Source organism: Armigeres subalbatus, chromosome 3 (genome assembly GCF_024139115.2).
Source record: "Armigeres subalbatus isolate Guangzhou_Male chromosome 3, GZ_Asu_2, whole genome shotgun sequence".
In the NCBI taxonomy this organism is placed as follows: Eukaryota; Metazoa; Arthropoda; class Insecta; order Diptera; family Culicidae; genus Armigeres; species Armigeres subalbatus.
The window spans coordinates 99,907,288-99,920,356 of NC_085141.1; the positions used below are offsets into that span (position 1 = coordinate 99,907,288).

At 40.9% G+C, this 13,069-nt stretch overlaps 1 protein-coding gene across 1 annotated transcript in view; it reads left to right on the forward strand.

Moving 5' to 3' along the window:
• LOC134223950 (protein winged eye) overlaps positions 1-13,069 on the forward strand; it is a 77,284-nt gene that overhangs the window by 14,571 nt on the left and 49,644 nt on the right. The window contains exons 3-5 of the mRNA XM_062703175.1: positions 3,887-4,211; positions 5,100-5,273; positions 6,393-6,599. Coding sequence (XP_062559159.1) covers positions 4,034-4,211; positions 5,100-5,273; positions 6,393-6,599 — 559 coding nt within the window. The 5' untranslated portion in view covers positions 3,887-4,033. The remainder of the gene's footprint in view (positions 1-3,886; positions 4,212-5,099; positions 5,274-6,392; positions 6,600-13,069) is intronic.

The window sequence follows — 13,069 nt, forward strand, 5'->3', positions numbered from 1 at the left end:
ACCATGTTATTGAAAGTTATACAGTGTTGACAATTTTGTCTACTCTCGATTTTATCGCGTTCTCAATCTGATTTTATCACGTTTTTGACCCGATTTTGTTACCCCAACTTTTTTTTTATTTTGGTTTTTCTTTTTATATTCGTCAATAATGCCGCAAATAACATTGAATCGCCAGTGATTGATGATGAATCACTTCTACACGTTTTGTTCGGCACGCTGCGGTACGATACACATTCCAAGGCATAATGAATTAAAACTGAAAGCAACAAATTAGAGGCTTTGTATATTGAAAAGACGCTTCTGAGCCTATTGAGAGCACGCTTGCAAGCATCTTGAAGGTAGAATTCCGAGCTTCTTGAAGGGAGGCTTCTGCTCCTCTTGAAAGAAGCTATCCTAGCCTTTTGAAAGGAACCTTCGAGCCGCTTGAAAGGCTTCATCCAAGCTTATTAGAGGAGGCTTCCGAGCCTTTTAAAGGTTGGCTTGCGGGCCTCTTAAAACGATGCTTCCGGATCTCTTGAAAGGAGGCTTCCGGGCCTCTTGAAAGAAGACTTCCGGACTTCTTAAAAGAGACTTTCAAACCACTTGAAAGGAGGCTTTCAAGCCTTTTGTAAAGAGCTTTCTGGGCCGTTTGAAAAGAACCTTCCGAATCTCTTGAATCTCATGAAAGGAGCCTTCTGAGCTTTTTAAAAGAAGGCTTTCGACCCTCTTTAAATGAGCCTTCTGAACCTCTTGGGAGGAGGCTTTCAGGCCTGTTAAAACGAGGGTTCCGGGCTTCTTGAAAGAAGGCTTCCGAGTGTCTTGAAAGGAGGCTTCCGGGCCTCTTGAAAGCAGGCTTCCAGGCCTCTTGATAAGAGCCTTCTGAACCTCTTGTAGCGAGGCTTCCTAACCTTTTCATTTTCATTTTAGTTTTAATAACTTCAATGGCGGCACTCGAGGCTTCCTTTACATCTTGAAAGAACGCTTCTGAGCCTCTTGAAAATACGCTACCAAGCTTCTTGAAAGTAGAATTCCGAGCTTTTTGAAGCGAGGCTGGTAAGACGACTAGATCCATGCCCCAACAAAAAAATGCCCGCCAATTGTATGAATATTTATCTTGTGTGGCGAGTACAATCACATCTGTCTTCCATCTGCTAACTTCTTTTTGCTTATTGCTCATCTTTCACTTCTTGTCTACCAACCAACTATTCGACGAAACAGCATTCGGTCAAATGCCCTTCAACCACATAAACAAATCGATGCCAACAATAAACGTTAATTTGTGATAAACATTAGCGCTAAAGGTAAAATAAAAATAGGATAAATTTTTGCCGTCTTTTTCAGCACATTAGCAACGCGTCATAGAGATAAAAAAACGAATGGTGAGATGAATAAGCTCGAATCAAAATGGACTATTCTGTCAATGGACTTATTTGGTCATACTTTTTTTTCGTATGTAACGTATATCGTATATGACGTCGTATAAGATGCTAAAACGGAGGCGATATAGGCACTGCACCATACAAAATGTATATATATTGCCTCTACTTTAGTATCTCATGTTGCATCATATACGATTTTGTGTTGACTGTTTTTTTTTGTCCAAATCATCCGTTTGGGACAACATTATCAGCTATATGAATTGTTCGGCCAAATGGCCCTCTCGGGATATGAATGGTTCGACCTTGTGACCAGTTCGGCCGAATGAGCTGTCGGCAAAGTGACCTATTCGGCCAAACGATCTTTTCGACTATAGGACCCGTTCGGCCAAATGACATGTACAGTTAAGGGCCATGTTTGGCCAAATGATCAGTTCGGCAACAGGACTTTTTCAGCCGTATGACCCGTTTGGCCAGAAGTCATTTTCGACCAAACGACATTTTTTTTTCAGATTATTCGGGTAAGATCCACCAAATCTCTCTTTCGGGTAAATGACTTAGTTTCTTCGGCCAAACCTCTTATTTGGGTGATAGAAATATTCAGCCAACTACATTTTAGCCTATCAATTGTTTCAATCCAACGTTCAATTCGGCGAGAACTTTCGACATTACGTGTTATTCGGCCAAACGACTTTCGGTCAAACGGTCCATCCTTTTTATGTATTTTGTAAAAACAACTAGTGCCTCAGAACCGATTCAGGGTATCCAAAACTGATCAGCAAGGCAAACGTATGATTGTTTTATTTCTTCATGTGATTTTGAAAATTTGAAGTTACGTACAACTAACAGCTGATGTTGAGTCTAAGTCTGATGGAACGAGCTTCAGAGTAACTTTCTTTAAAACTGTGAACAAGTTAGAGCAAAAACATCATCAATTTGGCTGCACAAAAAGAGGTTGGGAATGCAAAGGTTAAATAAAATATTAAACCAAGTGTTCACCATATTTAAAACTTATAGCAATACAGTGTAAAACCTTCCCATCTCAAATAACTAGACGCGACTCGCTTACTCACTCGTTTATTATCAAATCAAATTCCTCGTAAATTACAACCTTCCTCTTGTGTCCAAAGCATCGGCGCAGAACAACGACTCCTCGACAACAGTGCATTGCATTGTTCCACACCCCGTCATCTTCTTCCGCACTCACTACTAGAAGCGCTATGGCGTTGGACCAACTCACTGCTGGCTGGCAGGATTCCCGATCGACCTCCCGTGTGATTGCTAGTGCCGACGACGACGACGACGGCTGCCATTAACAAACGTTTTCGTCTTCTCGGTGTTGAGTTGTAAATTGTCCACCTTAACCGTCATTGTCCACTTTCCAAGTCGTCGTTGTCGTCGTCATCGTCGTAGGTCGTCATTACGTTTAATTACCATCATTGGCACATTGCATTCTCGTCCCGGGACCGGGACTGGCCCTCTGCAGCGATGCCGTGACAGGTCGAGATTGCATTCGTTTTCTTTTTCCTGTATAGAGCTGCTTCTTTTCGTATTCATTGGTTTCATAGTTTGGTGTTTTGTTGTTGAATTCTTTGTTTTCCGCACACGAACTTTTGTAAATACACATTTAACGAGAAAAAAAACGTTTTCACAAAACGTAATGCAATTTTATAAAGATATTCATTTAAAAAATTTCTTTTTAAATAAATAAAAATGACAATGCTTCAAATGTGAATATTTTGCATTCTAAATTATTAAACGTCGTGATTTAATGGAACGCCCTAACACGAACTCCAAACACAGACAAACAGTGGCCATTGTCTTGCACGTCTCCCGCGATAACAATATTAACGATGATCAGCTGCTTGCTTATTGCAATTGCAAATTCACGTGCACCGAATGCATTGTTTTCAATTTCGCGATGCACTTGGACGCGCCTATTTCAACCGGGGAAACGAAGACGAGGGGTTATGGGCACCACGCGATGAAATGGGGTAGCCCCCCGGCATTGTCGTCGTTGTCGTGCTGAAATCGCGCGCTCGCGCAGCCGCATGATAATTGCATTTAACGAGCAAAAACAGTTTACTTTTTGCGAAATTGAAGAATTTAGCAGTTGCCTATCTACGCGATTAACGTTGATTAATTATTTATAAGACCCTCGCCCGAACTCTTCATTCGAATCGAATTGAATGGCAAGGCGGATAACGACGACGTAAAAAGCCGATGCGCGAAAGCCTGGGATGGCCATAAACCGGTGAGTTCATTAGCCTAAACGTTTAGGTTAAATTTTTATGGTCAAGCTTTATGGCCGGCCCAGATGGATCGGGTCGACTACCCCCCGGCAAGACGATGGCCCTTTTTGTTCGGTTTCGCACATTCGAGCTCTTGTCTGGTGGCCTCTTAAAGTGCTATCTGACTCAGTGGGTGAACCCTGAGTGCTCGTAATTTCGGTCCCTTTTCGTACCTCCATACTTTCGAAATCATTGCCATATTGACCATCCGTGATTTTTCTTCTCCCCTCCTCCGAACAGATTAAACGAGAACCGTGCCAAGTGTCCGAAGTAACCACATCGAACAACTTTGAGACCAGCAGTACGACGACGGCACTGACGGCCGTTGTCAAATTGGAAGCCCCCTCACCGAAGACTGTCGCGCCCGTTGTCAATCTCGGTACCGCCATGGACCACATTGGAATCAACAGCACGCAGAACAACGCTGCGATTCCGGTCGGCATCGCCGTCGCACGCCAACGGTTGCAGGACTCGACCGGTGGTGTCGGGGGTCCGGCGCAGCTCCACCAAGCCAAAGAACTGAACCGGTTCGGAATCGCAGCTACCGGATCTACCGCTGATTTAGGTAATTTTTGTTAATTTATTTTTATGCTGGCATTCGGTTTTCGATCGCCAAGAACCAGTTCCTTCACTATCACAGCAGTTAGCAGTAGTAATACACAGCAGTTGACATAGACATGTCTTTGGCCATCGCTTTTCCACTTTTATCACCGCTTATCATGATTCTTGCTTGACACTGACGTGTGTAGGGCTTTTTTTAATTTTTTAAACTTGTCATTTTTTGTCTCATTTAATTAAAAACCTTTTTTTCTCCAAAGTCCATGAAATAATATTTCAATTAAAAAAATTTTGAATCAATTTCAATTCACTAAATTTAATGAATAACGGGTCACAAGATGCAAATTTGACTTGTTTTAAATTTCACAAAATTTTCAATTATGCCTCAGTTTGTAGATTTTAAATATTTTAACTACATGTAAAAACAAAATTACCATTTAATTTTAAGAGACGTGTAAACATAGAATCATAGAAGATCGATTGCTTTACACTTTAAACCCTTTACACGCCTCAGTGCGAGTTTCTATCTAAGCATTCCGTCGCCGACCGAAAACCACACGATCGTATGTACAACACCCGCAGCTCCTGCCTTCCTCCAGCCATCGTCATCCTTTTTTACAGCTGCTTTAATTTATTAAACTTGTTTAGCATAATTATCACATATATTTTTTTCTCTCTCTTTTTCCCATCTCCGCTTCGCCATTCCATGTTGCCTCACTCGCGTGCATACCACACGATCCATCAACAAATGTTTCGTGCTCACGCGGGGCCACGTACCAACGCCTCACCTTCGCGACCTCGCCACCCACCGCACTTCATTCTCATCGCATCGCATCTTTTTGCCATTCGTTCAACACTCAAACACCAACGAACCGACCGACCCACCGCCATTCAGGTTGCACCACGCCGAGCCTGAGCCAGAACATGTTTTTCGCAGGCACCAACTCCACCATGATACCCCTTTCATCGGAGGCGGTCACGATGGGCGTGACTAATGCTGCGGCAGCCGCCGCCGCTGCCGCCGTCCAAAATGCCGTTAGGACACCTCCCGCCCTCTGGCAGTACCCCGGTAAGTTAATCATTCATGTTTTATTCTCCGAAACCTTTTTCTCATCGTATCAAATTTTGTTTCGTTCCTATGATTGAAGAGACCCCCCGTACTTGTTCTCGGTAACCTAAACCACGCCCCCTTTAAGGATCCACTTATTTCTTCTTCAATGGTTCCCCTTTTATTATCCCGCGAGTTTCGTCATGGCCGGAACGAAGAATGTAAAGGGGGAAACTATACAGAGAAGCAAAAAGAAAAAGCTGGCTGATTCTTTTCCAGAATCGAGTCCGCAATTAAAACCGAGAAGCGTTCCAAGAATCCTATGAATATGTTAATGCATCTCAGGGAACTGAAATAAAACGGGAAGTTGTTCCCCGTCTCCCACTTAGACGTTGAAGAGTCTTGAGTTTGCGGGGGACCAATACTTCACAAAGCTCCCGAGCATCTCGACATGACATTAACATATTATTTAACACAGCATTTGATTTAAGGGCAGCAATTAATTACATCATCAGCACAACAGCAGTCAGTTGCTGGCCGTAGTTGGCAAGCCTGCCGGCCTGCCTCTGCTAAGTCATATTACATACAAGTGCGCCTTGACTCAAACTCATGGCCAACTCGGCGGTGCCATAAATTAATAAAAACCACACCAACCGAGCAAGCCATGGTGGTATGATTATTCTATTTAAAATTTAAATGGCATTTTGCTGTTTGTTCCCGGGAAAAATATTGCCAACGACTTATGGGAATTGCACGAGTTTTGCGTCTTCCAGTTAGACCCCGCAGCTCCGATTCGAAGCCCTCACTAACACTAATTACTCTTCCGATTCTCGAGGTTTACCCGTACTCGTTTTCCTCCTTACCCAAAATTGCTACTTTTCTCCCCGTATAAATTATTCACATTAAGTTGCACCAAACCACTCCACATAATTATCACCTGAAGTTGGCGTTCGTTCGTGATTTCCATGTTTAAAAATTCACCACTCGCCTTTTTCTCTATTGTTTTCCACTGCTTTCCCCTCCGCCAATCGCGTCCGTCGACGACAACGCAACGCGTACCTACTCGATAATTGACACAAACACACCTGCTGTCCGTGCGTCCTCTGCTGCTGGTCATGATGGTTCGGTGCTCCGGTGCAGGATGTCAACAACCGATGCCGGGGCCGCAACCGGTGGTGCCACAGCTGGCCCTGATGGGTTCATCTGCCGGCGCTCCTGCCGGTGGTGGTACCGGCTGTGGTGGTTCGGGCTTGCCGGATAAAAAATTCCTAGGCTATCTGGTGCTGGATCGGATTGTGCCATCCCCACCGGAAGAGGACCCCATTGGCTCGGCTTCGATGAAGAAAGGTAAACCCTCCGGAACTGGACGTGATTTTGTTGTTGTGATTGATGTTTCAATTCTCCTGTTTTTTACTACACATGTATTTGCGTGTTTTTGCCGTTGCGTTCTCTCGTTGTTGTTCTTCTGTGTTGTTGCTTGTTTTTTCAAAAAATTTGTATTGTTGTTGATTTTTTTACGATAGACAGTGTTTGTGAACTACTGTAGAGTATTCCATGTTTCAATTATTATCCTTCCTCTGGTAGCGAATTCTCAATAATTGCTGAAAGTTTCTTATGTGTTTCTTGTTCGGTACGTTAATCAGTTGTCAGTTATTCGAAGGTCACGCCATTTTACCAATATCATTTTTTCTCAAAATAAAACCCAGATGTAAAAATTGTTTACAATTTATTACAACCAGGCATTGTAGTTTGCAATGATCGATCTTTCGATCATTCGATCTTCTGAGCAAAGATACTAATAGAATGATGGGATATTGATTTATGTTAGGTATTCCACAGTTTTTGTTGTAGCCTTCGCAACGTGTGCAAACCCAGACTGGCTATCCGGATCATCATTTAATGCTCAAATAATAATATTTTTCCAGATTGCTCTTTGATTAGGGATAATATCTTTGCACTTAAGCAAAGATAATATTATCCTGTTCTCAGATGATATTGCAATGCCTGATTACATCGCTTTACACTTACTCTGAAGTCTTTTGAATTACTGCTTTACTTTTTGGTTTGGTTCAATTTTCCAACAGTTTGAAAACTATAGTCTGGGATGTCTTGAAACGAACTCTCGCAATCTATTTACAGAACTAACTCTCTCCTCTCATGTATTGTTTGTACAATGCCAACCAAGTAGGATGAGTATTTAGTATTGTCTGGCTCCTACACACGTGCTTCATCAGTAACTGCGCTTGATGGAGTAGGGTTGTGTAAGGTTGTACCCGTTGGTCGTCAGATCTTAACCCGACCACATAAGCGAAGAGAGACTGCCCCTCGAGCAGTTCATTCAGAGTTTTGGTTTAAAATGCTTTTACTGTGTACACATGTTTGATTATTTGAAATTGTTTTTATTAATTAGGTAAATTGTGCCATGGCTATGCGAAATTTTTAAAAGACTTCTCTGAAGCACAAAATACAAATCATACCCAACACTGAAGTTAAAATATCAAAATGAGCAGGGATCGTAATGCTCACTCAATCTCAGGAGCACAGGATGCTCCCTCACGAAAATTTTTGGGGAGAAATCGCTTTTCGTGGAAGGAAAACAGCCTGTAGAGTGATAACCATTTTTCGCTCACTTCGATTGCCGCCAATCATTGGTTTACTATTTTTCTTTCATATTCGAGTCTTTTCGTGGCATCATAAATGCAAATAGTAATAGCTTATGTGGAACAAATAACTTAACGCTTTCATGCAGATAGCGTGGTGGTGTGGCTAAAGTAAGCGCATCCGCACAGCTATTATTGCTACTATTCCGGGTTCGAATCCCGGCGCGACTATACAATTTTGTAATTGTTCTGCGATAATTATCGCGAAAAGTGAGTGAGTTGTAAAAGTGATGGAACGAAAAAGGTTTTTCATCTAACACGCAAGATTTTCATTTATCTTCCAAGGTTAATTCTAGAGAAAAGATTGATGGGTGAAAGATGATCCTCAACAAAAACAACGAAAAAAGATTTTCGCTTGGCCCGAAAAACTTTGGTTCTCATTGAAACGAAAAGTCGAAACCCTGAAAATGAGTATTTGAATCCAGTATAGGGCACTGCTTAGCCGTGCGGTAAGACGCGCGGCTACAAAACAAGACCATGCTGAGGGTGGCTGGGTTCGATTCCCGGTGCCGGTCAAGGCCATTTTCGGATTGGAAATTGTCTCGACTTCCTTGGGCATAAAAGTATCATCGTGCTAGCCTCATGATATACGAATGCAAAAATGGTAACCAGGCTTAGAAACTTCGCAGTTAATTACTGTGGAAGTGCTCAATGAACACTAAGCTGCGAGGCGGCTCTGTCCCAGTGTGGGGATGTAATGCCAATAAGAAGAAGAAGATAGGGCACTGCACGGAAACATCTCTTTCTCTTTCGTTCCTCATAAATTTTGACGTTTACTGGCCTTGTTGTTTTCAAATTTCTATGCAGCGAGAAATGGGCCAAACACAATTGGTACGTTTGCGTGCGTTTTGACAGTTTTCCCATGGGAAAACTGTCAAAACGCACGCAAACGTACCAATTGTGTTTGGCCCAAAAGAGACAAAGCAGTCCGTGCAGTGCCCTATTCCTATTTTTTTTTGTTCATTAATCTATGACACTGAAAAATTTGTGTGATAATTCTCATTATCACCCATTTGGCTCAGCGTTAACAATATGGATTCAATTGTTACAGATAATCTAGTCTATGAAAATATGCTATCCGTTTCTGTTTCACCTTTTTAATCCAGCTTTTTATCCTGTCCAGCTATAATTTTTGAATCACTCCTTTTGACATTAGCGTTGTCCGCTATAAATTTGCCTAGCATACACTGTAAACGCGACAATACCCATTAAAGAGTTGAAAAGACCCATTTTTTCATGATATATGGAGCTGTCAAAATAATGGGTACTTTGAAATTTTTGATAATGTGTATTTTTACCTCATTTGGAAGTTACAATATTTTACCCATTAATGGGTGAAAATTTACTTGAGGATTTTTGTGACAACCAATCGAGTGGAAAACCGGAGAAGTTGAACGCGCTGACGAGATTTCGTGTGAATTAAATGTAAGTTTTATTTTTGCTCAATTTAGTTTGTTGCGTTATTAATCATCAATTAAATCATTTGGTATTGCAGCTAACGGCGTTTCAATTTGTTTCGCTGAATGATAGAAACCATCACCGGACAGGATGGGATTCCGCCTCTACAAATGAGGAGGCCACACAGGTTCGGTTTCGCGATGAAGTCCGTATCTACCGCACACCCATGAACCGCTGGATCCGGTGATGAAAAAGGAGCCTGTTTGGTGGGATTTTTGCTCCCCGGAAAGTATATGATTGGAAATAGTGAACGTGCTACACCGGTCAACAAACAGTATCGCCAGTCAGGACGAATATCCGCCTCTATTGGATCTACAGACAGAAAATGAACTGCCTCATGTATATTATAACGCAATTTAGACTTTTAATAAACGTTACGATTATATTCCTCATAAATAATTTCTTTTACTATGCGATTGATGGTTTGAATATTAATTTCTGAATTCTGCTGTTTCTGAAAACAATAAGGGGTAAATTTTACACATTGTCCAAGAAAGCTGTCGTTCAATAGTGGGTAAAAATCACGCGTTAATTTGACGTACAGGCGGTTTACTCATTAATGAGTAAACGACGTTTACTCTTTTAATGAGTTGAACTATTTTACTTCATAATGGGTACTTTTTTACCCATTAAAGAGTACTTTGGTGGCACAGTGTAGATCAAAGTATGCTGTACTATGATGAAAAATGTTTGTTTACAATGAATCTTCAAAAGTTTCCATTATCGCTCAAAAGATCCGACATTCAATTTTCAAACTGTTCCTCTCAATTCATTTTTTTTCTATACCTTAAATTTTCTAATCATTTTAGGTTCGGTGGAAATGGTCCTTCAAGAAAGCTTCAATCCTACGCCTAATGTGGGACGGAATATGTGAGACACAACCGTACGGCGGAATTCAAATTTTATTCGTCCACATTCGAAGCATATGAAAAGAGCACGATGCTTCCGGCATTCTGTATATCCCTCACAACGTTCTATATTTCAATGAATTCCGGGGCTCGAGAAATTTGTTTGGGAATATGATTTTTGATGAAGTAGGACAAAGTATTCGTAAAATTGGTGTAGTCCACTGGATATTTTCGTGGTGTCAATCGAAAAGCCAAAGACTCTCCCTTATATCAGATTCAGAATTTTCGAAATTATCAGCAGAGCATTACGGTGGAGCGCAATATTCACGAGTAGTTTACAGTCAATGATACATATATTTGAGGGACTGTTTGCATGGCTAATATAGGCCTATAATATATGACGTGATATGACTATCTTCATTGACGCACTGATTGATCCAGCAGATGCACTGACGAAGATTCGTGGAGAGTTGGAGTAATATAAAACCTCCATTCGTAGGCTTCCAAATAATGACAAATTCATCACAATCGTTGACAGCAAAGAACATAGTCCTTGCAGATTAAATTAAGGAACCGTAGAGCACAAAAGACTTGGGTTCCTGCCGCACCAAAGTAAATCATTATGAACATCAAATTCGTTCAATTTTCCTTTCTCGTATCGCCAGACTCGCTAGAATGGAAAAAATATAATAGGGGTATTCACTTAACAGCGTAAGCAGCTGCGTATCTGATTATTGAAATGTTTCATACGCAATCACATGGGACATATTTCAAATCACCTGTGAAACATTTCTATAAACAGATACGCAGCAACCTACGGCGTCAAGTGAATCCCCCTAATAATAGTTGTAGACCCAAATTACGTTACCGTGATTTGTAAACATTCACCCATAGACCAGTGCATGATGACGTAGGTTGACAGTTCACCGAGCTTTTTCACCGGGACTTCCGATAAAATTGTTTCGTCATTTTATTCGCATGTAGATGTCCTTTGCGATTGATTTCATGATGAATGCAAAGAATATCATTGAAATATTCGGATCGCAGCAATTTTAAACTAAAAATATGAATTTTAATTTTCTCCTCATCGATTTTTCTTCTAACACCTTGTAAACAAGCTCTGTGAACTGTCAAATAAGTGAGGTTAGATCAAGATCTTGCATTGGTCTATTAGTGAAAATTTATGACGGATAACAAAACAATCCAAAATCAAAGTCTACTGCGATGCTCCTACAAACTTCTGTACACAGCATCTGTCAGTTTATGGCTAGCGTAAAAAGCTGGATAATCTTAATGTCTCGATGAATCGGGTAATAACGTTTGCATTAAAAGAATGGACTCTTTTAGATTGTGATAATAAAAGCTAGGACTAACAGATAATTTCCCATTAATTTCATGTTCGACAGGTACTTTTTCACCGACCTCTCAGCCGAGCGCACGCAGCGGTGTAACCACTTTTCCCTCAGTTTTCCTCTTCAGCTTCCTTTGGAACTTCTTGTCGCTCAGGGTCATCGGTCTTACTTTCTATCGATGCTCTGAACGGAATTGCTTCACTGTTTTTGCTTGTTTTTCACTGTTTATGTTAGAGTTCGAGTTGTTCGACCAGTTCGACTGATCATAGAGCTGTCAAATTTTGTCTGCTGACTCATGGGTTACTATGATTGATGCTGCATGAGTAGTTTCGCCAGTGCGGATGAAGGTAAAACCATGAAAAATCTGCATTTTTTGTCTTTTTTTTAAAATGCAAACGTTACCCACTAAATTTTCGTAATTTTCGAGAAAAAAAAAATACTCCCAGAATTTCTTTAGAAATTTCTCCGTTCGTTCATCCGGAATTTCTACTGAAAGTTCGCTGCAACCTATCCAAAAAAAATGCTGGGCATTTCGTTAGGGATTCCTCTGAAACATCTCCAGGAATTCCACTAAATATTTCTACAAACATTACCACCCGGAGTTCCCCTAGGATTCGCTCCAGGCATTCTTCTTCCGAAAAATTGCAGAAGTTTCTTCAGGTAGTCCGCTGGCATTTTCTCCATTAATTTCTGTGGAATTTTTTTTAAGAATTCCGCAGGGAATTTTGTCAAGAATTTCACTGGGAATTTCGCTAGGAGCTCCTCTGGGAGTTGCTTCTGCATTACTGTAAGTAAACCCATCTGAAATTCTGTATATCTTCTTTCTCCTATTTATAAAAATAAGTTTGCATTATTTCCTTTGAGGTAATAATAGTTGCCAAAGTTGATGGATAAAGTTGAAAAAATATTGAAATACAATAATAAGGGGAATTGTAAGGAAACACAATGCCATAGCACCAACATTGATTTAGATAATTCAGCAACAACCCGAGAAACGCAGGGTAGGTTCTGCTAGTTCTCCATAAATTATCATTTCTTCAAGAACTCCACAGGGACTGAGGAGTCCCAGAAATTTCGCTGAGAAACATTCCTTGAAATCCACCGAAAAAAAATCGTGGCATTCCGCTGCAAATTATTCAGAGAATTCCACTGGGAGATCCTTCAAAAATTCCGCTAAGAAATCCTGCAAGAATTCCATTGGAAAATCTTCCTGGAGTTCGGCTGAGAATTCCTCCAAGAAATTTGCTGATAATTCATCTAGAAATTTTGCCAGGGGATAACGAGAGTTGTTCCTGGATTTTCCCTGGGATTTGGAAATTGTCTGATGGAAATTTCTCCAGGATATCCACAGGAAATTTTCTCAATGTATTCCACAAAAAAATCCTTCAATAATTCTACAAGAATTCCGTTCAGAAGCTCTTCTGAGAAAAACTCCAGAAATTCCTCTGGTGATACTTCTAAAAGTTTTCCCCGATTTTAATTTCACCAGGAAATTCTTT